The sequence below is a fragment of the Moschus berezovskii genome, chromosome 1 (assembly GCF_049115385.1).
Source record: "Moschus berezovskii isolate FMDL1 chromosome 1, NW_MosBer_1.0, whole genome shotgun sequence".
Classification (NCBI taxonomy): domain Eukaryota; kingdom Metazoa; phylum Chordata; class Mammalia; order Artiodactyla; family Moschidae; genus Moschus; species Moschus berezovskii.
Genome location: NC_142460.1, coordinates 79,506,948 through 79,533,485, shown reverse-complemented (window position 1 = coordinate 79,533,485; position 26,538 = coordinate 79,506,948). Strand labels below are relative to the sequence as shown.

At 40.5% G+C, this 26,538-nt stretch overlaps 1 protein-coding gene and 1 pseudogene across 3 annotated transcripts in view; both read left to right on the top strand.

Annotated features, from left to right (window-relative positions):
- USF3 (upstream transcription factor family member 3) overlaps positions 1–19,874 on the top strand; it is a 53,611-nt gene extending 33,737 nt beyond the window's left edge. For all 3 annotated transcript variants that reach the window (XM_055425042.2, XM_055424954.2, XM_055425130.2), the window contains 2 exons: positions 4,419–4,515; positions 7,213–19,874. In XM_055425042.2, coding sequence (XP_055281017.1) covers positions 4,419–4,515; positions 7,213–13,646 — 6,531 coding nt within the window. In that variant the 3' untranslated portion in view covers positions 13,647–19,874. The remainder of the gene's footprint in view (positions 1–4,418; positions 4,516–7,212) is intronic.
- Positions 19,875–20,019: 145 nt separating this feature from the next.
- Positions 20,020–24,815, top strand: LOC129556448 (histone-binding protein RBBP4 pseudogene; annotated as a pseudogene).
- The last annotated feature ends 1,723 nt before the right edge of the window (positions 24,816–26,538 follow it).

The window sequence follows — 26,538 nt, the reverse complement described above, 5'->3', positions numbered from 1 at the left end:
ATTAATCCTTTCAAACCATGAGTGCAAAAATTACTGGCCAATATCATTGATAAATGTAGATGCAGAAATTCTCAACAAAATATAAGCAAGTTGAATTCAAAAGTACATTAAAAAATCATAAACAATGATCAAGAAGGGTTTACCCCTGTAATACAAGGATGGTTCACTTTCTGCAGAGTAATCAATGTTTTATACCATATTAATAAAATGAAAAATAAAAATCATATGATCATCTCAATAGATGCAGAAAAAGCTTTTGACAAAATTCAATATCCATTTATGATAAAAGCTCCCAACAGAGTGGGTATAGAGAAAACATACCTCAGCATAATAAAGCCATATATGACAAGACCACAGCTAACACAGAAAGAAAGTGAAACTGAAGTCGCTCAGTTGTGTCCGACTCTGTGCGACCCCATGGACTGTAGCCCACCAGGCTCCTCGTCCATGGGATTTCCCAGGCAAGAGTACTGGAGTGGTTTGCCATTTCCTTTTCCAGGGGATCTTCCCGACCCAGGGATCGAACCCAGGTCTCCCACATTGTAGGCAGACGCTTTACCGTCTGAGCCACCAGGGAAGATCCCAGTGGTAAAAAGCTGCAGGACTTTTTTCTTGTCCTGACTTTCTTCAGGACAAGAATGCCCACTCTTGCCACTTTTACTCATCATAGTATTAGAAGTGCTAGTCACACCCCAGTATTTATTGCAACACTATTTACAATAGCCAGGACATGGAAGCAACCTAGATGCCCATCAACAGATGAATGGGTATATATATAGGTGGACTATTACTTGACCATAAAAAAGGAACAAATTTGAGTCAGTTCTAGTGAGGTGGATGAACCTAGAGCCTGTTATACAGAGTGAAGTAAGTCAGAAAGATAAAAACAAATATATATTAATGCATATAAATGGAATCTAGGAAAATGATACTGATGAACATATTTGCAGGGCAGGAATAGAGATGCAGACATAGAGACCTTGGGGACACAGTGGGGGGAGAGGGTGGGATTAATTCAGAGAGTAGCATTGAAGCATTTACATTACCATATGTAAAATAGTGGGAAGTTGCTTTATAACATGGGAAGCTCAACCTGGTGCTCTGTGACAACCGAGAGGGTTGGGATGGGTCGGAGGAGTGGGAGGGAGGTTCAGGAAGGAGAGGACATATGTGTACTTACGGCTGATTCATATTGTTGTATGGCAGAAACCAGCACAACATTGTAAAGTGATTATCTTCCAATAGAAAAAAAGTGCTCGCCAGAGAAATCAGATAAGAAAAACAAAGAAAGTGAATCTAAATTGGAAAGAAGGAACTAAACTATTACTCTTTGCAGATGACTTGGTATTCTTCATAGAAAATCCTAATGATGCCACCAGGAAACGACTAGAACTCATAAATGAATTTAGTAAAGTTGTATGATACATTTGCAGGATACAAAATTAACATACAGAATCTGTTATGTTTCTATACACTAAGAGCAAACTATCTGAAAAAGAAATTAAGAAAACAATCCCATTTACAGTTGCATCAAAAGCTATAAAATACCTAGGAATAAATCTAAATAAGGAGGTAAAAACCTGTACTTGGAAAACTATAAGACACAGGTGAAAAACATTAAAGACAACACAAACAAATGGAAAGATATACCATGCTCAAGGATTTAAAGAGTTAATATTGTTAAAATGACCATAATATCCAAAGTATGTTTTTAAAAATTAAAGCATGCTTAAAAATCTTTTTATTGAAGTATGAAGTGAAAGTCGCTCAGTCGCATCCAACTCTTGGCGACACCAAGGACTGTACAGTCCATGGAATTCTCCAGGCCAGAATACTAGAGTGGGTTGCCTTTCCCTTCTCCAAGGGACCTTCCCAACCAGGGATTAAACCCAGGTCTCCCACACTGCAGGCGGATTCTTTACCAGCTGAGCCACAAGGGAAGACCAAGTGTACTGGAGTGAGTAAGCTACCCTTTCTCCAGCAGATCTTCCCGACCCAGGGATCAAACCAGGGTCTTCTGCATTGTAGGCGGATTCTTTATCAACTGAGCTATCAGAGAAGTATTATTGAAGTATAGTTGGTTTATAATATTGTGCCAATCTCTACTGTACAGCAGAATGATTCATTTATATGCATATATATATATATATTTCTTTTTTAAAAATTCATTTCCATTATGGTTTATCCCAGGGATATCCCTGTGCTATACAGTGAGACCTTGTTGTTTATGCATTCTAAATATAATAGTTTGCATCTACCAACCCCAGACTAACAGTCCATCCCTTTCCATTCCTACCTCCACCTTGGCAACCACAAGTCTCATCTCAATGTCTATGAGTCTGTTTCTGTTTCATGGATAGGTTCATTTGTGCTGTGTTTTAGGTTCCACATATAAGTGATATCATATGGTATTTGTCTGTCTCTTTCTGACTTACTTCACTTAGTATGATAATCTCTAGTTGTATCCATGTTTATGTTTATAGTATCCATGTTACTATTTATAGTATCCTTCTATTTGGATTTTTTAAAAAAGATATATGTGTGTGTGTATGTATGTATATATATAACATATACATGTATTGGCATGTAATTTCTGGAAAGATACATAAGTAACTTGAAGGGCTTTAGAGGGCTAAAGTCAAAAGGAATGTGCTTTTCATTATGTATCTCTTCATTATTTACATTTTTATGGTATGTATATATTATGTTTTCCATTTTAAAAATTTGAATAAAGAGTACAGGGACTTTGACGTAAAATACAACCTTTCTGTAAAAGCTTAGGAATGGAATATACTTAGGAGCATGGCACCAAAACTCAACCAAGTGACATTGCTTTCTCAACCTACTATTTAGAATAGTTTGTAGTTGTGGTTGACAGAGTAAAGGATGACATTAAAATCTGACGTTTTTGCCTGGTCTCGAAGGCCCTCTCTGGCCTGTCTCCTCCCACTGTTTCCCTGTATACTTGCCTTTTGCCTCATTCATCTCATTTGTCTCATTCTGTTCCTCCAACACACCAAACTCAGCCCTGCCCCGGGGGCCTTAGCCCTGCCAGTCCTGCTCCTTGAGCCTTCTTTCTCCAGATGTCCACAGGGCTTGCTTGCTTATACTCCCTTCAAATTTTTGCTTAGACATCACCTCACGAAGAGCCTTCCTCAGCCTCCCTTTATGAAATATGTTGTAGCAGAATGTCTAAGTCAGTTTGGGTTGTTCTAAGAACATTACCATAGACTGAGTGACTTACACAGCAGATATGTATTTCTCACAATTCTGGAGGCTGGGAGTCCCAGATCAAGGTGCCAGCTGGTTTGGTTCCTGATGTGGGCTTTCCTTCTGGTTGTGTCCTCACATGACAGAGACAGTGATCACCTCTCTCATGTTTTTTCTTCCAAGGGCAGTGATCTCATCCATGAGAATAGACCCTCATGACCTAATTATCTTCTGAAGGCCCCATCACTTCAGGGATTAGGGCCTCAACAGGAATTATGGGGGGACACAAACATTTAGTCCACAGCACAGAGTAACCTCTGCCATCTCTGTGATTCCTTCCTTACCCTTCTTTACCATTTTTTTTAAATATCTTAGTCAATTGTACCTCAATAAAGTTTAAAAAAATAAGGAATAACGACATAGTTCTTCTGATGAGTCCAAGAAATAATGCATTTGAAGTACTTAATGTAGGACCAGACATATAGTAGCTCCAAATATGTAACACTTATGAAGCATTTTTCTCTATACCCCTTCGAGTTCTGAGAGTCTCTCTGTATTAAAGCCTTTAACCTTACCACACTTTCAAAGTAGACACTTTTATTATCCCCATTTTACAAGTGAACTGAGGTTTAGAAAGACTAAGTTACTTTCCCAAGTTACAAAAATGCTAAGTGGAGGAACCTGCGTTCCCATCCATTATGCTATGTTGTGATTCTATCACACAATAAATATTCTAGTAAGAGGAACAATTCCTGCAGTTTACCCAAGGAAATACAGAATTCTGGAGCAGAGAGGCCCATGAAAGAGCTCCTAGAGAAAGATGCATCTAAACTCAAACTGGAGCCTGGAGGGGAGGTAACTTGATTAAAAGAGTAAAAGACCCTACTTTATTTTTCTTCGTAACACTTGTCGCCACCTGATTTTACTTGTAAATATAAATATTTTTATGTAATAATTCCTCATAAACAAGTAATATTCCTCAAGGTCAAGAACTTTGTCCTTTTTGTTTATTACATCCCCAGTGCCTAGAACAGAGCCTCAATAAATAATAAATAAAAGGTGAATAGTAGAAGTTTTTGAATACAGTGCCAGTTTTAAATTGTGGAAAGATATGTATCATACGTATCGGAAAAACCAAAGCTTTAACTGTCTTCTGGCAAGTTCTTAACCTCCAGAGAAACTTTTAAATGGTTGACTTTCTTTCACAGAGCAAGAATATGATCCTGGACCAAGCCTTTAAGTACATAACAGAATTGAAAAGGCAGAACGATGAACTCCTGCTTAACGGAGGAAACAATGAACAAGGTAAAGATTTTAAGATTCTTACTTTTCATTGTTTTTTCAGTGTTCAGGCCTTTGTGTCACAGTGCAACTTACGATACTGTATTAGGATACAGAAGGCTTTTTTGCCCCGAAACATTATTAAGACCATGTATTCAGTGGGTCTGTGAGAATAGTGTTGCAAATAAATTCAGCCTTTATTCAAGTTTATCTCTTCCCCTCTTCTTTGTAGGCATATCTCTTCCCCAATTCTTACCTTGTAGGGATACACAATTTTTACTTTATACTCTTTTTGTACTTTCTGTTTGCTTAACTCATGAATAGTTCTGTTTCTCCTTTATTCTAGATGGCTCTCCCAGCTAGGGAAAATCTCGTAAGAGGATGTAGGGGGAGTCTTGCTCAGTGTAGCTTAAAAACAGGTATATGCCTGTATCAACCCTCAACTGTGAATTAACTCAAAAGGCCAAAGCATTCAGTTCATGATTGTGTGTACTGCACGTATTGTGTGGCTCAGACTTCCTGATCATTTAATAATATTGATTTTTAGAGGTGACTTTATTATGCTGTCAGATGAGTTCTGTTTTCCCACTTGCACTGAAGAGAAGGTTTCCTTATGACAGCTGAAAAGAAATATACCCCAGGCAAGTATAAAGCTCTGAGGGGTAGGGCAGTTTGAGCCATCTTTCATTTATGTCTCTGAGAAGAGCAGAGAATCTCCTATGACAACTCAGTAGGTCACATTAAAAGGAGAGAAACAAAGGTGGAATTTATTGAGATGGAGATGATGCAAAGCAGTGATTATTTTAAGAAATGAGGATGATACTGGAAAGCACATCTAGAAGGTCAGCGCTCTGAATTCTTGTTTACTTTTAAGTTAGATGACAGCTTACCCCACCCCCCTCAGCCAGCTGTCTTTTATGGTCCTGGTCCTGTTTTATGCTGCTGTCCGGCAATTAGATACATAATCAATGTTTGGTAACCAATCAATGTTTGGCACCCACAAAAGGGATGATAAGGCTAGAGTGATGTATACGTTTCTAATGAGGGCTCCTCTGGTTTCATAGCCCAGTGTCTGAGGCCATCAAGTTACCTCAAAGAAAAGGGAAACTCAAGTTGCATGGGATTCAAGAGGAGCTGAATAGTCAGACCAGGAGTTGGGGGGTCACCTGAGGCCCCTTAAGTCCGCTTGTGTTGTCGTTTCTGTCACCGTCCTTTTTTTGTGTGTGTGTGTGTGTGCATCTGCTTTCTCTTCTTTTCTTCTCCCAACAGCTTCCTCCGCATACTCACTGTCCATTTGACCATTTGACAGTTTCGCAGAGTGACCACAGCAGTGGCCTCGGGAGTCAGGACCACCAGGGTTTGAGTCTTGGCTTCCTTTACTCAGCTCCAAGTCTCAGTCTCCCTATCTTAAAATGAGGATAATTGTAATATCTATCTGGTAAACTTTAAACAGATTATGTGGTTATTCTGAACCTGTTTGTTTACATCTAAAAGTAGTGATGACAAAGGTAGTTCCCATCTCATGGTCAAAAGAGACAACACAGTAAAGTACTTAGAGTAAAGCCCAGAACATAGTAAATGCTTGATAAATGTTATCTGTTGTTGTTACTCTTTTTATTATTATTAAATGAGACAGTGAATGCAAAGTGCCAGGCATATAGTAAGTGTTCAGTAAGTGAGAACAATCATCCTTATTATTTAGTCCATGATAATTGTCCTTTAATATCTGGTGTCTGTAGCACATTGGCATCTTTCTTCTGTGTCTCCTGTTTATAAATACCTGAGAAAAGCAATTTGATAGTCTCAGCTCCTCCTTGTTGGAATAGAACTTTTTATTTCAGGCTACCATGTAGGGTATTGGCCTAGAGGATCAGCTGCCTTTGGCAGAGGGAGTGGTGAATACCTCCCACTATGACAAGGCAGGTGGAGCTGTATAGGGTCGCAGAGCATAAATGCCAGCAGTCAAGCCTAACCCTTAGTAGGATCCATGAGTGCGGCTGTCTCTTTTAAAATGATTTAGGGCATCACAGACATCTTCATTCCTCAGTAGAGTGCATGGCCCTACCAAGGAAAATGCAAGTTTCACCATTGATGCTTTCTTATCACCTTCCCACCTTACTTCTTACATGTTCTACTTGGTCTCTTCTGTTTCAAAGCCTTTTATAAAAGAGACTGTCTGGCGTTCCCTGGTTGCCTAGTGGTTAGGATTCTGAACTTTCCCTGCCATGACATGGGTTCCTCGGGGTACTGAGATTCCACAAGCTGGGTGGCAGGTGTGGTTGGTTGGGGGAGGGGGGGCAAGACTGTTACCACCATAAGTAGTGTTTGTTATTTTAACATTGAAATGCTACTATGTTGATATTCAGTGTTATTTTCCTAGCATGTTACCATGATAGCAGTATGTCTTTCCTTGCTTCACCTTTTTAGCTGCCCTATTTTGAGTTCGGTAATTTTGAGATTTCTACATTATGAGTAATTTTTGACCTTTTAGTTGTTGATCTTTAAAGATACGTGCCTTTAAAAGGATTGAGGTAGAGGTTTGAGATACCATTCTAAAAAGAAAAAATAACTTATATTGTAAAAGAGGTGAAGATTCTCAGTTGAGGTATTTAGGCTGCTAAAATTAGAATTCAGTAGCTCAGTATACAGCTCTTTCTTAAATTAATGTAAACACTGACATTTAGAGGTAATTTTAAAAATTTTTTCTTTTTGATATTATAGCTGAAGAAATTAAAAAGCTACGTAAGCAACTGGAAGAAATTCAAAAAGAAAATGGCCGATATATTGAATTACTAAAAGCAAATGACATATGTTTATATGACGACCCCACAATCCACTGGAAAGGAAATCTTAAAAATTCAAAGGTCTCTGTTGTTATTCCCAGTGACCAGGTTCAAAAAAATATCATTGTTTATTCCAATGGGAGTCAGCCTGGTGGAAACAGCCAGGGAACAGCTGTTCAGGGGATAACCTTTAATGTTGGTCATAATTTACAAAAACAAACTGCCAATGTGGTGCCAGTGCAGAGGACTTGCAATCTTGTGACTCCTGTGTCTATTTCTGGAGTTTACCCTTCTGAAAACAAGCCGTGGCATCAGACCACGGCTCCTGCATCGGCTGCCAACCAGCCTGTTCCTCTTTGTCTTCCTGCTGCTCTTTCTGCTCAAAACATTCTCGAGCTCTCCACCTCCGAAAGTGAGTCGAGTGCGCTTGGTCCCCCCAGCAGCTCACTGATCGCTGTTCCTGTCGGGCCTGAACCACCCCAGCATCGTTCACTGCACACGTGTCTGAATGATCAAAATTCTTCTGAAAGTAAGAAGGGGCAAGAAAGCTCCCAAGTATTGAAGAAAACAGTCCCTTGTGCCACAAGCATCTCCTCCAGCTGCTCAGCAACTGCCACTCGAGGACAGCCTGGAAGCGAGTCCTGCCTGAGCGCACAGGATCACAGAAGTGATCTGCAAACCACCCTGGTTGTTTCCGTCACCACCGCAGTCTGCTCCCAGCCTCCCAGACCTGCCGGTGATTCTTGTGTGGCAAGCAGTAGTAAGGGTGCAGACTCCTCAAGTGTTAGCATGGTGGTGGCCCCGTCTGTCCCTGGAGGAGGCATGACCACCATGCCTGTAAGCACCCTTTCTGCAAACCCTATGGACAGTGGTTGGACTCTTTCTTGTTCTTTGCCTTCTTCAGCTGTCAGTGCTTCAGATTTGAAAAACATGAATAGCCTTACCCGAATTTCCTCAGCTGGAAACACACAGACGACGTGGACTACTTTGCAACTGGCAGGAAACACTATTCAGCCCTTAAGCCAGACACCGTCTTCTGCTGTGACCCCAGTATTAAATGAGTCTGGCACTAGCCCCACCACAGCCAACCACAGTAGATGTGTGGCTCCAGGCGTCAGCTTGAATAATTCCTTTCCAGCAGAGGGGCAGCCAGTTGAGCAAGTAGTTGTCACCTTGCCTTCCTGTCCACCTTTACCTATGCAGCCACTGATCACCCAGCCACAAGTTAAGTCTCAGCCTCCAAAAAGTATCCTCCCATTGAATTCCGCCATGCAGGTGATTCAGATGGCTCAGCCAGTGGGGTCAGCTGTTAATGCAGCTCCTGCTAATCAGAACGTTATCATTCTTCAACCACCCAGCACCACCCCATGCCCAACAGTGATGAGGGCAGAGGTTCCCAACCAAACAGTAGGTCAGCAGATAGTCATCATCCAGGCAGCTAACCAGAATACTTTGCCACTTCTCTCTGCTCCACCTCCCAGTTCTGTTCGACTCCCAGTCAATGGAGCCAGTGCTATCGTAGGGTCTAACAATTCAGTGCAAAATGTTTCCACCCCGCAGACTTTTGGAGGAAAGCACCTTGTCCACATATTGCCACGACCTACATCTTTATCAGCGTCGAATTCCACACAAACTTTTTCTGTTACTGTATCCAGCCAACAGCAGCCTCAAACCATTTCTTTAAATGGACAGCTCTTTGCTTTGCAGCCTGTGATGTCTTCGTCAGGAACTACCAATCAAACCCCTATGCAAATTATCCAGCCCACCACCAGCGAAGATCCAAATACCAATGTTGCCCTGAATACATTTGGCGCTTTGGCCAGCCTCAATCAAAGCATATCGCAGATGGCCGGGCAAAGCTGTGTACAGTTGTCTGTTAGCCAGCCAGTCCATCCTCAAACTGCTGCAAATAGTCAAATCACCCCAGCTAACTGTATTTCATTAACAACTGTAGCACCTCCCATGACAACAGATAATTCAGTCACACTACCCAGTACTTATAACCTAGTGGCTACTCCCTCAGTGAACACTGTGGCTTGTTTGCCTAACACGAAGGCAAAAAGGTTGAATAAGAAGCCAGGTGTCAAGAAACACTTAGCCACTAACAAGTCAGCCTGCTCCCTGAATCCAGTCAGAGATGTGGGCAGGTCAGATGGCCCCAGCACTGAAGGTTCCGCAGAGCCATCCTGTAATAGTGGACTTCTGGAAAGCCTCCCTGGTGTGTTACCATCTGCCATTGTGTGCCAGACAAATAGTGTACGTGTTTCTGGTTCACATTCTTTGAATGTTCTGAATTCTGAATCATTGATGCCTGAGTCTGTACCCAAATCTAAGTCAGCCGAAGAGTCTAGCTCACCCTCCCAAGAATCTGTAACAAGTGAACAATTTACAATGGCCCCAGCAAAATCCAAAGATTCTCTCCACATTTTGCAACGAGAGACGTCTCAGGATAAGCCACCAAGTAGTTTGGCGTTGCCAGATGCTGCCAAATCCTGCACATCAGCCAGCGTGCTGATTTCCTCTGCGAACGATGCCCCCGTTTCGGTCTCTCAGGTTTCCGATTCGTCATCTGCCACAAGCACTGCAAGTGCTGACTGTGTTTCTGAGGCAGAAGTCACTGCTGACCCTTGCAGTGTTGAGCAAGAGTCATCAGATACAGTGCAAACCCCAGGTCTCTTAGAGGGGCAAGGTTTAACTGCACTGCTCTCTGGTCTTGCTAAAGAAAAAGACCCTCAGAAATCATCTCTTTCAGTCCAGGTGGGCCATCCCAACTTTTCTTCAGAAAATTCTAAAATAGTTGATTCAAATGTTGAGTTGCATCCCAAACAGGAGCTATTACTGATGAGCAGTGACGACAGAGATCCAGGACAGCCTCATTCCTGCCTCCCTGACCAGGAGGTTATTAATGGTTCTTTGCTCACCAGCAGGCAGGCTGACTCTCCCATGTCGACCAGCTCTGGCAGTAGTCGTACTTTCTCAGTTGCCTCTATGCTTCCTGAAACAGCCAGAGAGGATGTCACCAGCAGTGCAACGACTAACACGTGTGACAGCTGTACCTTTGTGGAGCAAACTGATATAGTTGCTCTGGCAGCACGAGCTATTTTTGACCAGGAGAACCTTGAGAAGGGAAGAGCTGGTACCCAGGTACCAGCTGATATACGGGAAGTTCCTTCAAAGCCTTCTGAAACATCCTCTTTAGAGGGAGACCAGCCTTTCAAAACACAGATATCTAAAGAGAATGGTCCAGGACAGGCAGAAGCAACACCAAATGAATTTAATTCTCAGGATTCAGTTGAAGCCACTGTGGATAGACCCCTTGAAAAACCAAGTTGTTCTATAGGAATGAAAACATCAAATGCCTCTTTACAGGTTTCAACTTCACAGCCACCAAGCATCACCAGTTTAAGTGTGAATAATCTTATCCACCAGAGTACCCTCAGCCATCCTCTGGTCAGCTGCACTGGTTTATCCCAAACTCCAGAGCAAACAGCTGTTCCTACAACAGTGAATCTGACAGTTTCATCTGGCTCCTATGGCAGTCAGCCTCCTGGACCATCCCTGATGACCGAATACTCCCAAGAACAGCTAAATACTATGGCTGGTACCGTACCAAATACACCAATTCAAGAGCCACTCTTAAAGCCAAGTCACGAAAACCGTAAAGACTCTGCTAAGCGTGCTGTCCAGGATGACCTTTTACTGTCTTCAGCTAAACGTCAGAAGCATTGTCAGCCAGCCGCCCTCCGGCTTGAAGGTCTGTCCCTGATGAGCCGAACTCCAGACAGCATTTCCGATCAAACTCAAATGATGGTTGGTCAGATCCCTCCCAACTCTTCAAACTCAGTTGTGCCTATTAGCAACCCAGCACATGGGGATGGCCTTACCCGATTATTTCCACCTAGTAACAACTTTGTGGCCCCCGCGTTGAGGCAGACTGAGGTTCAGTGTGGTTCGCAGGCTTCCATTGCCGAGCAGCAGCCAGCCCAGGCCGGCCAACATCTGCAGGCCCTGCAGCAACATGTTCCAGCTCAAGGGGTACCTCACCTGCATAGTAACCACCTCTACTTAAAGCAGCAGCAGCAGCAAGCAGGGCAGTTGAGAGAGAGGCATCACTTGTATCAGCTGCAGCGTCACGTACCTCACGCAGAGAGCTCTGTCCACTCTCAGCCCCACAGCGTCCACCAACAGAGAACTCTGCAACAGGAAGTTCAGATGCAAAAAAAGAGGAATCTTGTTCAGGGCACTCAGGCCTCTCAGCTGTCTTTACAACCCAAGCATCATGGAACTGACCAATCCCGACCCAAGAGCGGTCAGCCGCACCCACACCATCAGCAGATGCAGCAACAGATGCAGCAACACTTTGGAAGCTCCCAGGCAGAGAAGAGTTGTGAAAACGCTTCCACCAGCAGGAACCACCAGAACCATCTCAGTCAAGATATTCTGCACCAGCAGGAGGTGGGAGGCCGGCAGCAAGCTCCAGGGGTTTCTTCTGAACACGTATCTGGGCATAATCCAATGCAGAGGCTGTTGACATCAAGAGGCATAGAGCATCAAATGGCATCCCAACCGAGTATTGTGACGAGACCTTCAGACATGACCTGCGCTCCACACAGGCCGGAGAGAAACAGAGTTTCAAGTTACTCTGCTGAGGCACTCATTGGAAAAACATCTTCTAATTCAGAGCAAAGAATGGGTATATCAATTCAGGGTTCCAGAGTTTCAGATCAGCTTGAAATGAGAAGCTACCTTGATGTTCCCAGAAACAAGAGTTTAGCCATTCATAATATGCAGGGTCGTGTGGACCATACTGCCTCAGATATCCGTCTTTCTGACTGTCAGACATTTAAACCAAGTGGAGCCAGTCAGCAGCCCCAGAATAATTTTGAAGTACAGTCTTCAAGAAATAATGAAATAGGTAACCCTGTATCATCCTTGAGGAGTATGCAGCCCCAAGCTTTTCGTATTAGTCAAAACCCTGGTCCACCACCAGTCGACCGCCAAAAGCGATTACCTTATCCACCAGTTCAGAGCATCCCAACAGGAAATGCTGTCCCAACAAGGGACAATGAAAATACATGTCACCAAAGTTTCATGCAGAGCTTACTTGCCCCTCACCTGGGCGATCAGGTCATTGGCAGTCAGAGATCCCTCTCAGAACATCAGAGGAATACACAGTGTGGTCCCTCCTCTGCAATTGAATATAACTGTCCCCCGAGCCATGAAAGTGTCCATATTAGAAGGGAGAGTGAGAGTCAGAGTAGGGAGAGCTGTGACATGTCTCTGGGCGCAATTAACACCCGGAACAGCACCTTGAATATTCCATTTTCAAGTTCTTCGTCTTCAGGAGATATTCAAGGTCGAAATACGAGTCCCAGTGTTTCTGTACAGAAATCCAATCCCATGAGGATTACTGACAGTCATGGGACCAAGGGCCACATGAACCCTCCAGTCACAACCAACATGCATGGGGTTGTAAGGCCAGCTTTGCCGCATCCGTCTGCCTCTCACGGAAATGCTGACCAAGGGCCTCCTGTACGTCAAACCAGTTCTTCAGTTCCCCAGCGATCAAGGCATCCATTGCAAGACAGCAGTGGTTCCAAAATTCGTCCACCTGAAAGGACTCGCTCTGGAAACCCAAGACATAGCAATGTCTTTGATCCAAGTCTTCCTCACCTTCCTCTGTCTACTGGCGGCAGTATGATTCTTGGACGCCAACAACCTTCTGCAGAAAAGAGAGGAAGTATTGTTCGTTTCATGCCAGATAGCCCACAAGTACCTAATGATAATTCAGTGCCTGACCAGCACACGCTATCACAAAATTTTGGTTTTCCTTTTATCCCTGAGGGTGGCATGAACCCACCAATCAACGCTAATGCTTCTTTCATTCCACAGGTTACTCAGCCTAGTGCCACTCGAACCCCAGCCCTCATCCCTGTGGATCCCCAAAATACTCTTCCCTCCTTCTATCCTCCATACTCTCCTGCTCATCCCACACTGTCCAATGATATTTCAATCCCCTATTTTTCTAATCAAATGTTCTCAAATCCCAGCACAGAGAAGGTAAACAGTGGAAGTTTGAATAACCGGTTTGGATCAATTCTGTCTCCTCCCCGACCTGTTGGCTTTGCTCAACCAAGTTTTCCTCTTCTCCCCGACATGCCTCCAATGCACATGACCAACTCTCACTTATCCAATTTTAATATGACATCTTTGTTTCCAGAAATAGCTACAGCTCTTCCTGATGGCTCAGCGATGTCCCCTTTGCTTACGATAGCAAACTCCTCTGCCTCAGACTCTTCCAAGCAGTCCTCCAACAGACCTGCCCACAACATAAGCCATATCTTAGGTCATGATTGCAGTTCAGCTGTTTAAATACCAGTTGACTAAACATAAGTGTAACGAGTGAGATTACAAATGTATTTGTGTGTGTGTTCACACATACATGCCCAGGAAGAGAGAGATTGTGTGAGCGTATCTCCTTGTGTTTGTCCAATCAGTTGCCAGTTATCTTCTAAATGTAGGGAAGCCATGTCAGAGATGAGGCACATACTAGGTTTTCAAAAAAAAATTATCTTTCATTTTTAACTGCACGGTGTGCGCTTTAAATTTCCCAAGCAGACTGACATTTTCAGGTTTGATTTGTAATCTGACATTCTCTAGATACTAATTGACTGGAAGTTGGGGGAAGTCATCTTGGCGTGTCCTGGGTAGTAGGAAGGAACCTAGATTTTAAATTTGATTGTTGATAATTTGTAAAATAGATAGTTGAGATAGTTGAGTTGCTCTCCAACAATACAGACATTTCGATAGAACACAGTGGCCCATAACCAAATGCTGGCCAAGTGTATTCTGGAACAGTCTCTAACCCATGGCAAGTGTTGCATTAATGTGGAATGAATGTCCGTGATTCAAGTCAAGCAGTTAGCAAATAGGTGAGTTATTGAATCAACCTTTCCCCCAAGGTTTGGTTTAGGTAGAAGCTTCTTCCTTAATTATAACAATTCATAAATTATCTGAATCCCATGTCTTGTTTTCCAAATTAGGGAACCATCAGTTCTGTTCAGTCGCTCAGATATGTCCGACTCTTTGCGACCCCACAAACCGCAGCACGCCAGGCCTCCCTGTCTATCACCAACTCCCGGAGTTTACCCAAACTCATGTCCATTGAGTCGGTGATGCCATCCAACCATCTCATCCTCTGTCGTCCCCTTCTCCTGCCCTCAATCTTTCCCAGCATTGGGTCTTTTCAAATGAGTCAGCTCTTTGCGTCAGGTTCCCAAAGTATTGGAGTTTCAGCTTCAACATCAGTCCTTCCAATGAAGGACTGATTTCCTTCAGGATGGACCGGTTGGATCTCCTTGCAGTCCAAGGGACTCTCAAGAGTCTTCTCCAACACCACAGTTCAAAAGCATCAATTCTTTGGCGCTCAGCTTTCTTTATAGTCCAACTCTCCCATCCGTACATGACTACTGGAAAAACCATAGCCTTGACTAGATGGACCTTTGTTGACAAAGTAATGTCTCTGCTTTTCAATATGCTGTCTAGATTGGTCATAACTTTCCTTCCAAGGAGTAAGCGTCTTTTAATTTCATGGCTGCAATCACCATCTCCAGTGATTTTATCCTTTAATGTGCCAAGATCCTGTAAAGCAAAGGTCTTCCTAAAACAAGTAGCCTTAAAAGTGGAAAGCTAAACAGTAGAGTACGTAGAGGTTTTCCATTTTGTCCTTGCGTTTTGCATCAGGCCATAAGGATGATAACCAGTTGTATTATGAGGTTTTGCATGTGTTCAGTTAAGGATTGTTTCATTCATTGAGTTTTTTTGTAGAATTCTCTCTTTGTTCTATTTATTTGATCTTGAAATAGGTTCTTTGACATTTGTTTAATCATTAGGGACTGATCACTAAATAGTGTGTTTGGAATCTACAGTTATTTGAGCCTTACTTTTCAAATATTTCTGAACAGAGTCTTAAGCTCTGTCAATATTTTGACTTACTGATATTTATATTCAAAATATGGCATTGTATATTGCATTATTACCCTTCATTGTAGACTTACAATGAGAAGATGAATTTGTTCATTGCTTTTCCTGATGGTAGATGTGAAATGGTGCTTCAAAAAATTGTCTTTATATAAGTTCATGTGTGTGAGTGTGTGTGTACTTGGACATAGATTTTAAGGTATAAACTAGCTCTTTCAAAATAGGCCTGCCATCTGAAAATAGGAAATTGGCACCTGAGACCTGCTGAAGAGTAGAACTTTGATATAGAGTTTTTTTTTTAAGCCCCACTGAAGTTAATAATGAATTTTGAATTTTAAAGATATATATTCAAAATTCATGTATTGCATTTTGAAAACTTTATTAAAAGTTAAGAAAACAATTGATGTGTAGTCATATTTCAAGCCTGTTGCTTGTTGTTATATTCTGCCAAAAATGGAATGGAGTGGGAGATATAAACTGTTCTGTCTGCTCTGTTAACAAAGTTAACCCACCGACCAGCGTCTTGGTTTTATTCTCATTAAAAAAAAAAAAGCCTCCTAAGGCTTGGTTGGAGAAGGAAATGGCAATCCACTCCAGTATTCTTGCCTGAGAAATCCCATGGACAGAGGAGCCTAGCGGGCTACAGTCCATGGCATCACAAAGAGTCAGACAGGCCTGAACACACACAGAAGGCTTGGTTAGAGCAGATAACTCTAGCGAATACCTCTCCTTAGCAAAAGGGTCTGTAGTAGACCCAAAAGGGTCTCAGCAAAAGGGTCATCTGTGCCTCTTTAGCTGTTCTCACCAAACTCCCCTGCTGCTGGCGGAGGCAGCCTCCTTGGCGCAAAAAAATACACTGAAAACAAGGAAAATGTCTGTATTTTCTTCCTTCAGAATGGTCATGGGGAGAAATGGGAGAGCTTCATGAATAAGTTACTTAAACAAGAAAACATAAACAGTTAAAACGTTTACTTGAGAAAAAATATGACATTTATAACTTAACTGAGTTTTAAGCTTTAACATTCAAGTTTTTCCTTGTCCTTGAAAGGTCTAATCTGCCAGTTTCAAGAACTGTTCTTAGTGTGTTCAGCTCTTCATCCTCCATCTCTGTCTCTTTCCTACCTTCTCTTTCTCTCTCTTCCCCCTGCACGCACACGCGCGCGCACACACTCACACAGTGGCTGTTGAGTTCTGAAAAACTGGGGACTGTTAGGTAAAATCAGAACTAAAGTAACAGGCTAAGGAGAAGCTGAATTTGAACATTCAGTGGAAAGGCCTCAAGCCTGGTATTTGCAGATATTTCTCTGTTGTCTTGATTGTATTTTTCTGCTCAGCTCTCTTCAGAGATAATATTTACATTCCTCAGAACTTTCATTCCAAGTGTACAACGCTTTGATTCCAAACGACTCTCTATCCCAAAGTAAGGCTTATTTGACCATCTGAGGAAAGATGTGACCATCTGCAAATAATTTGGCTCCCGCTTCCATATAGCTCTAATTGTCTTACAGACATATGCATATGTATGTGTTTATATACAAACTCAATTCTGAAAATGTTCAGAGCACAGTAATCTTACTTGATTTATAAGCATGATTATATGAGATTTACCAGCAGTATTAAGTATTTGATAATTAGAGCTACATAATTTGGGCAAGGAAATTTATTATTTAATATATAACAATCTGGATTTTTTTTTTTTGCAAACAAATGACAGAGAACAGAGTCAGTTTTGGTTATAGTAAATTTAATATTATTCATGGCTTGCTGATATATGTCTATAGAATGTAAAGTCATTTCTATAGATAAATTTGTAATTTCTAGAAATACACAAATGTGTGAAGCATAAGTAAATCATTGATTAAATCATTTCTCTCTTAGTGTTATTGATCACCTGGAATCAATTTCAGAAAGATGTTGATTCCTCTAAACATTTAACACAGCAACTTCTGATAGGGTAAAAAAATTTCGTATTTCTTATCATGCAAAAAATTCTAATGTGTCAATCATGGATAAAAGAAATCAACTTTGATGTCATTTCTTTTTTTGGTACATGCAAGTTGTTTTGGGATATTTTATACTATTCCAGGAAGTTTGTTTTTGTTTTTATGTTAAGACTTTTGGGGTGTTCCAGCAATGGTACCCTTTTTCTAAGTAAAGAGTGCGTATTCCAGAGTGATCATGCAGTAAAGAGTGCGCATTCCAGGGTGATCTTGCTTTATAAAATTTAATGTGTCACAACTGTGGAAAGAGAAGAATAAGGAGGGAATCTTCTTTTTCAGTGATTTTCAGTCACATTTCAGGGTGAACTGCAGTGAGGATTGACTTTTTAAAATTAGCCTTCTTAATATACAAATTATTTAAATATTTTAAAGATAATTCATTTGCCCTGCTCTTGCCTTCTAACATTAGCCATTTCATGGAGAGGCTGATATTTATACTCCAAAAAAGTGTGGAAATACATTTTAATGGGAGTGATGTTCTTAGAACTTGAGAAAAGTTCAGCTAACTCTTCTTAGCTGTATCCTTCCTTTGATGCAAAGTATCTAGGTTCTTATTTTCTTCTGTCTGCTCCATGTCAAACAAGTGGCAGGGAACCCGCTCATTCCTTAGCCGAATGATTACTCCTCTGCCTTGAAACATTTATTGGGCCCAGCATCATTGGATCAGTGCATAATAGCGACTCATACTCCCAAATCAATGATTCGCAAAGACCTAGCTTTGGAAATCACTGTATTCTATTAAGGGGCAAAGAGAATTCCTCAAAACAAAAGTAATTCAAGATTGAAAATATTTAATGTGCCATATAATTTTGTTCCTTGTTTTGGAGAGCTTGTTTTTTTCCCCCGTGGAGGAGTAAAGAAAGGGCAAAAGTGGTACCAAAATCAGATGGCTTTGGGTTGATATCCTTAGGAACCTGGCAGTCGTCGTCCTAATTCTGCTCTCTCTAAATCTGCCTTTGTTGATGACCTGTGGCTGTGTACTTCCAGAGGGCAGTAATAGTAAGTGATGATTTTTGATACACTCATGCAAATTAAAAGCCAGAAATTAGTTTCTTCTCTGAAAACCTTTTGGCTGAATGAAACCATTTCTCCTTCCCCTGTGAGTTCAACAGGAAAGCGTCCTTTATTACTTAATCATATTCTCCCTGTATTCTACACTTCTGTGTGAGCCTGAGAGAGTTTCTACTAGAGTCTGTGGGGGTCATCAAGTTCAGATTGAGGTGTTCTGGGAAGAAGTGTTGAGGACCTTCTTAGACACAGAACTTCTGGTTGTGCCCACATGCCTCTACCCGGAAACTGCACTTTACCTGCAACTGTGCCTCTGGTCCTAGGACCAGCCATTGGAACATACCGCTCACCCACTCCTCTGTTATGGCAAAGGACCAGCCTGGTACATGCTGTGTAATCAAACACCTAGGTGACAAATACAGCTGACGTTTCTCACTGTTGCCTTATCATTCTCTGAGCCATCTTTAATGCTGATCTTATAAAAAAAAATTTACTAGTTAGATGCAAGACTCCTTTTAAACTCAGAGCTTGTATGTGGTGGCCATTCAATATTCCTATTTCTAGATTTGCACAAACCTTGTCAACTGTAGTCTTTTTCTGGTGCATGCATGTGTTCAGATGCTTGATAAACATGAGCCTACCCGGGTTGAAAATATTGGGGATAATATTGAAAGTGGTGTTATTTTGGATGATTGCATAATCTGTCACTAGGGATTTCATGAGACATAGAAGATGTCTTCATTTGTAATTTGGCATTTAAAAAAATCATGAATTCTTTTTCCCCCCTCAATTGTTATGTACAGATATATACCATACTATGTCATAGGAACTTAAAAGTTTACTTCATGTCAATCCCCTCTTCACTTTTCTAGATCTCTATTCCCCCACCTCCTAAGTCTTAAAACCATTTTTTGTCTGTGAGGTCATTGAGGCACTGGACTTGACTATATTGGTAACTTTTAGGGGGAATTGAATTGTTGATCTTCCAAAAGAAAGGGACCAGACAGTATTGCTTAAAATGCTGCAGTTGTGTTACTGTGAAGAAAAGATTTGCTTCCACTTTCAACAGGAGATATATATATATACACACACACACAAACACATATATCCACATATATATTCATTTCAGTAAAAGTGGGTGGAAAAATCTGAGAACATAGTTACCTTCACACATTATTTATAGATACACTGGGTGAGAAGCTTACTGTAGGGCAGTCACCGAGAAAATCTAACTGTAGTGCTTTCAGTACATGTAATATTTGTATCTATTCCCATGCCAGCAATGTCTGCTGTGCACTGTGTCCTATTACTGTAAATCACCTGGTTTATAATTCTAATGGGAACTAATTTGTTTTGTAATGAATTCAGAGCAGATATGTATAATATGGCCAGGATTGTCCTACAGTTGTAAATAAGAATAGGTCCTGTTTATTTTGACATCTTTTTACAAATGCATTGTATTGGGTGTGAATATTCTGAACCATGCTCTTGTTTAAAGTTTTGAAATTTTTATTGGTAAATGTAACATTTTAATGGTTGTAATAATTATTTGTATAGATATGAATATAGTATTTTATTTAAGAAAATAAACTTTGCATTTTTGCATTGTGAATTCTGTCTTTTCTGATCATTGCATGTACCACTTCAAACCTGGTATTAAAATGATTTGTCTTGCATACTGAAATTTTGTATTCGAGTAATCTTGAAATTTTGCCAAAATTTCCGAAAATTATATCATGACACATTGACCATGGGGATTGTATTTCTGATCAAAGGATGAACCTCAAATCATAATTATGATCAGTGTTGTACTTTTGCAGTAAACTATACACCTCTATACTTATTGTGAAAAGTAGGATTAGAATTTCAGGTCTGGAGAGAACTGAGATATGATTTAATTTAAATTCTCCTCCTTGTATATTTATAGTGTTGGAAACAAGCACAAAATCACTTTGGGACAAGAATTAGGTCTTTCATTACAGCTACCCACATCAACTTGTCACATCTCACAAGCATGAAGTTTGAGGGGAAAAAACAGATCACTGAGGAACTTGCACAGTATAAAACTATGTAAAGTTTAAATGCCTGTAAATCAAACAGTTTGTTCTTCAGGGATAGCCTACAGATGTGATAAAAATTATAAATTCAAGAAATGATAAACCTAAAGTTCAGGGTGATGAATCCTTCCTAGGAAAGGAGGGAGGAGGAAAGTATTGAGAGTGGTACTTACAAAGCATTGGTAGGGTTTATTGGATTTATTGGTTTATTGGTAGGGTTTATTGGGTTTACTAGTGTTCATCTCACACCTGACATGTTTGTCTTAGGAGTGAATAAAACGTAGCCTAATATTAAAACAGGTAAAATAAGGACCTCAGCGCACATTTATTCCCACATGTCCCCCGGAAAACGTGCTCAAGGTATTTCCTGGTCGAGCTTTTTGTGAGTTCAGGTTAAAGCTCAGTATTCTGACTATCAAGGGTTTAGCATTCTTTCTGCTGTTGCCCACTGTCACTCATTTCAGGTCACAGATGAATCACACATTTTGATTATACAAGGAGCCCTAATAAGCCACAAAGTGCAACCACTAGGCATAAATTCAGTCTCCCTAAAATGAATGTGCAGATTATAATAGCTATATACTGTAACATTTTGTTAGCTTTCCAATCTAGTTCGATGTTTGAAGGAAGATGATTTTAGTTACTTGAATTTCTTTAAAAAGCTATCCAGGGGATTTTCACTTTTAGGTAAAATTTAATAGCAAGTGGCAGGTTCACAATCCCACTGCACCAACGAGAACAGAGATAAATTAGAAAAATTATTTTTTAATGTATTTTTGATCGAAATCCAGTTGAATTGCAATATTGTGTTAACTACTGCCATGTATCAAAGTGACTCAGTTATATTGTGTGTGTGTGTGTGTATATATATATATATGTATGTATGTATATATATGTGTGTGTGTATATACATTCTTTTCCATATTTTTTCCATTATGGTTTATTATAGGATATTGAATATACAATAGGACATTGTTGTTAGAAAAATTATGTTTTAAAAGATACTAAAACCCATCAATAAAGAGGACAAAATTCCTTTGACTAGATACATAGATCTGAACAAAACTCCAGAGAGAAAAAAAGTCCTCCCTACCATGAGATGAGATCTCCAACCTCTCTCTTTTCCCCTGAGGACATCAGATGAGTATGGGTTGAAAAGGTAGTGTGAAAGTTCCCACAGTTTTATGAACCATAGGAGACAAATTCCTGCTCCATGAAGCATTCTCACCATCAAGATGTTGAAAACCAGAAGAGAACTGTATCTCACTGCATCTAACTACAGCTGCATCTGAGCTCTCACTCAGCTCAACTTGGTCTAACAGAAGAAAAGTGTGATTTCTTTCTAGTGAGAAATAACACAACTTCAATCTCTGCAGTTTATTTATGTACAATATCCAGGATATATACACAGTGTCCAATACAAAAAATGTGACCAATAAGCAGAAGAAAAGGCAGATGCATGACAGAAAATCAGAAAACCCAAAAGCTGATTTTTAGAAAAGATTAAACAAAAGAGCTCCTAGAAAGACTGATCATGAGAAAAAGAAAAAAATATATAAATTACCAATAAAACAATGGAAAAGGGGACTTCACAAAAGAGCATACAAAAATTAAAATCGGGGGGCAGCAGGAAACAATAGAGGCCGGGCGGCTCCCCGCCCCTCCCAGGATGCTCAACCCCGGGATCCCCGCCGGCTTGCCTACCCGCCATGGCAGACAAGGAAGCCTTTGATGACGCAGTAGAAGAACGTGTGATCAACGAAGGATACAAAATATGGAAAAAGAACACCCCTTTTCTTTACGATTTGGTGATGACCCATGCTCTGGAGTGGCCTAGCCTAACTGCACAGTGGCTTCCAGATGTAACCAGACCAGAGGGGAAAGATTTCAGTATTCATTGACTTGTCCTGGGGACACACACGTCAGATGAACAAAACCACCTTGTGATAGCCAGCGTGCAGCTCCCTAATGATGATGCTCAGTTTGATGCTTCACGCTACGACAGTGAAAAAGGACAATTTGGAGGTTTTGGCTCAGTTAGTGGAAAAATTGAAATAGAAATCAAGATCAACCATGAAGGAGAGGTAAACAGGGCATGCTATATGCCCCAGAACCCTTGCATCATTGCAACAAAGACTCCATCCAGTGATGTCCTTGTTTTTGACTATAAAAAACATCCTTCTAAACCAGACCCTTCTGGAGAGTGCAACCCAGACTTGCATCTCCGTGGACATCAGAAGGAAGGCTACGGGCTTTCTTGGAACCCAAATCTCAGTGGGCACTTACTGAGTGCTTCAGATGACCACACCATCTGCCTGTGGGACATAAGTGCTGTTCCAAAGGAAGGGAAAGTTGTGGATGCGAAGACCATCTTCACAGGGCACACGGCAGTAGTAGAGGATGTCTCCTGGCATCTGCTCCATGAGTCCCTTTTTGGGTCGGTTGCTGATGATCAGAAACTCATGATCTGGGATACTCGTTCTAACAATACTTCCAAACCAAGCCACTCAGCTGATGCTCACACTGCTGAAGTGAACTGCCTTTCTTTCAATCCTTATAGTGAGTTCATTCTTGCCACAGGATCAGCTGACAAGACTGTTGCCCTGTGGGATCTGAGAAATCTGAAACTTAAATTGCATTCCTTTGAATCACATAAGGATGAAATATTCCAGGTTCAGTGGTCGCCTCACAATGAGACTATTTTGGCTTCCAGTGGTACTGATCGTAGACTGAATGTCTGGGATTTAAGTAAAATTGGAGAGGAACAATCCCCAGAAGATGCAGAAGATGGGCCACTAGAGTTGTTTATTCATGGTGATCACACTGCCAAGATATCTGATTTTTCCTGGAATCCCAACGAACCTTGGGTGATTTGCTCTGTATCAGAAGACAATATCATGCAAGTGTGGCAAATGGCTGAGAACATTTATAATGATGAAGACCCTGAAGGAAGCGTGGATCCAGAAGGACAAGGATCTTAGATCATGTCTGCACTTGTGATTTTTAGACTCCCCTTTTCTTCCTCTCAACTCTGAGATTGATTTAACACTGGTTTTGAGACACAGAACTCTGTAATAAGTTCTATCAACAATGTTATTAGTCCAAATAGAAGGCGTTTTCTAAATATTAACTGGGGGCTTCTTGATTCAGCAAAGCCACAGACTCATATTTAAATTTTCTTTAGGAATTTTCTAGTAACAGAGGTCTAAAAGTAGCCACAAAAAGGGGAATATTGTGTGTGGTTATTTTTCTTCTTATGCTATATCCCCAAGTTTTTCAGACTCATTTAAGTAAAGACTAGAGTGAGTAAGAAAGAGAGCTAAGTGAGGTAGGTGTCTGAGCCATGAAGTATAAATACTACAAGATGTTGTTTTTTTTCAGGAAATAGGGGAGATTCAAGTCATACAAATTCCTACACGCCGAACTTTCCAGGATGCACATTTCCTTACATAGACCAGTCTCCTCTCAGTTTCTTCAGTTAAGTCAAAACAATGTGTTCCTCCTTCCCCCATATATTTTTGCGTGTTAGTGTATTTCTTGAGCTGTTTTCATATTCTTTCCTTTCTGTGAAATGGTTTTTTAAAAAACTTGGGACCACCAAGTTGTAAAGATGTATGTTTTTAGCTGACAGTTATACCACAGGTAGACTGTCCAGTTAAGTTGAGAAGAATGACTCAATAGCTTGTATTTGTTTTTAAAATTAAATTAATCCAGGATAAGAGTTGCTTTTTTTTTTTAAGGAGTTAGTCCTTGACCACTAGTTTGATACCATCTCTATTTTGGGTGACCTGTTTCACCAGTAGGCCTGTTACTCTCCTTGACTAACTGTGTAAGTGCTTATAATGGAATAAATTGCTTTTCTACATAATACCCCCCAAAAAATTAAAATCATAAAACATTATTTACAACTTTATGACATTACTGGCAACTTAGATGAAATGGACACAATTCTTGAAAAATAGACTTTACCAAAATGAACGCAAGAAGAAACAGAAAATCTTTAACACCTATACCCATTAGCCAAATTAAATCTGTAAGTAAAAAACCTTCCTACCATATATTATATAATTCCATTTCTATGAAATGTCCAGAATAGGCAAATCTGAAGAAACAGAAAGTGGCTTTGTGGTTGCCCAGGGTTGGGGAGTTTGGGAGAAAGTGGAAAGTGACTGCTAATGTCCATGGGGTTTTGTTGGGGGTTAAGAAAATGTTCTAAAATCTTGGTGATGATTGCCCAACTCTGTGAAGGCACTAAAAGCTGTTGAATCATACACTTTAAATGTGTGTTAAATCATACACACATCTATGATGTGTGAATTACATCTTGACAGCTGGTTTTTGTTTGTTTTTTAAGGTATTCCCACAAAATAACCTCAAGGCCAGCAGATTTTAGTGGGAAATTTCTCTAAATATTAAAGGAAGAAGTAACCCCAATATACCCAAATTCATGAGAAAGAGGGATTATTTCCAAACCTCTTTTAGGAAGTTAACATAACCAAATTGATAGCAAGTCTGTTATAACATTATAAAAGAAAATTATAAAAAGAAACTTAAAATTATTAAAAGAAAATTATAGCTCAATATCCCTAATAAACATAGGTGTAAAAATTCTAAACAAAATGTCAGATCAAATCTACTGATATAAGAAAAGAATAGCACATCATGACCAAATGAGGTTTATTTTTCAGGAGTGCAAAGTTGTTTTAACATTTTAAAGTCAATTTATACAGTTTGTTGTATTAATAGGATAAAAGAGATAAAATATGATAATTTGAACAGCTGATAAAATTCAGCATCCATTTATGTTGTCAGTCTCAACATCTGCTTTGACCTTTCCTTCTTCCTGTGAGAAATTAAGGAGATAATGCTAATTTCCTGCCTGCATAAGTTCAGAAGTCAGGTAGGTTGGTTATCTAATATAAACATGCCACTTTATTTTTCAAGTAACCGCATAAACCACAGATTTGGGGATGACACAAAAATCCAGATTTTAACGAAGTGTGTGCTGGGTAGGTCCGGTCTGGGTGGTATTTTCTTACATTGCTTTATCACAGGTTTGGAAAGAGATTGAAGCCTAATAGTAGTGGTGGAGAACTTACTGCTTCAGGGAACTTTCCTTCTGGGAACTCATTATTCAGTTTGGTTAAACCCCATTAAAAAAGTGCTGCTGACTGGCAAATGTGCAAATTCACAGTATTATGTTTTAAAGGCCCCAGAGATAGCGTATAGTATGGGAAAAGAAAATTGGTTAGTATGTCAGTGTTTCAAACCAAGTCATATTGCTTTTTGGTTTTTGTTTGTTTGTTTTTTGGTCTTACTCCTGGACAAATTTAGAAACCTTTGTCTTCATTATCATTGTACCCCTAATTGAAGAATTATGATTTCCCAGTTCAATGCAGTCTAATTCTTACTCTGCCTTACTTTGGTGAAATGAAACCATTCCTGTCATTAAAAAGCCACAAAATTAAAATTTTAAAAACCACAAAATTTCCTGCTTCTTGGAAGGAAACCTATGATAAACCTAGATGGCATATTACAAAGCAGAGACATCTCTCTGCTGACAAAGGTCCATATGGTTTTTCCAGTAGTCATGTACGGATTTGAGAGTTGGACCATAAAGAAGGCTGAATGCCGAGGAATTGATGCTTCCAAACGATGGTGCTGGAGAAGCCTCTTGAAAGTCCCTTGGACAGCAAGGAGATCAAACCAGTCAGTCCTAAAGGAAATCAACCCTGAATATTCATTGGAAGGACTGATGCTAAAGCTGAAACTGGAGCGCCAATATTTTGGCCACCTGATGTGAAGAGTCAACTCACTGGAAAAGACCCTGAAGCTGGGAAAAATTGAAGGCAGAAGGAGAAGAGAACAGAGGATGCGATGGTTGGCTTTGCTGACTCAATGGACATGAGTTTGAGCAAATTCCGGGAGATGGTGAAGGACAGGAAACCCTGGCATGCTGCAGTTCCTGGGGTCGCAAAGAGTTGGACACGACTGACCGACTGAACACCACAGCCAATCCCAGCTGTCAGGAGCAAAGACAGTTCAGCAATCTTTGTTGACGGCAGTCATAGATTCTGCCTGGCCTACTGGACCAGCATAGATCAGAGGCAACTTTCAAAGAGGCAACTTTTTGACTCTTGACAGTATTTAGAGTTTTTGAATGTGTTTTAGGAAGTTAAAAAGACCACTGTATTCTTGTGATTTCCCTTCACTCTTAAT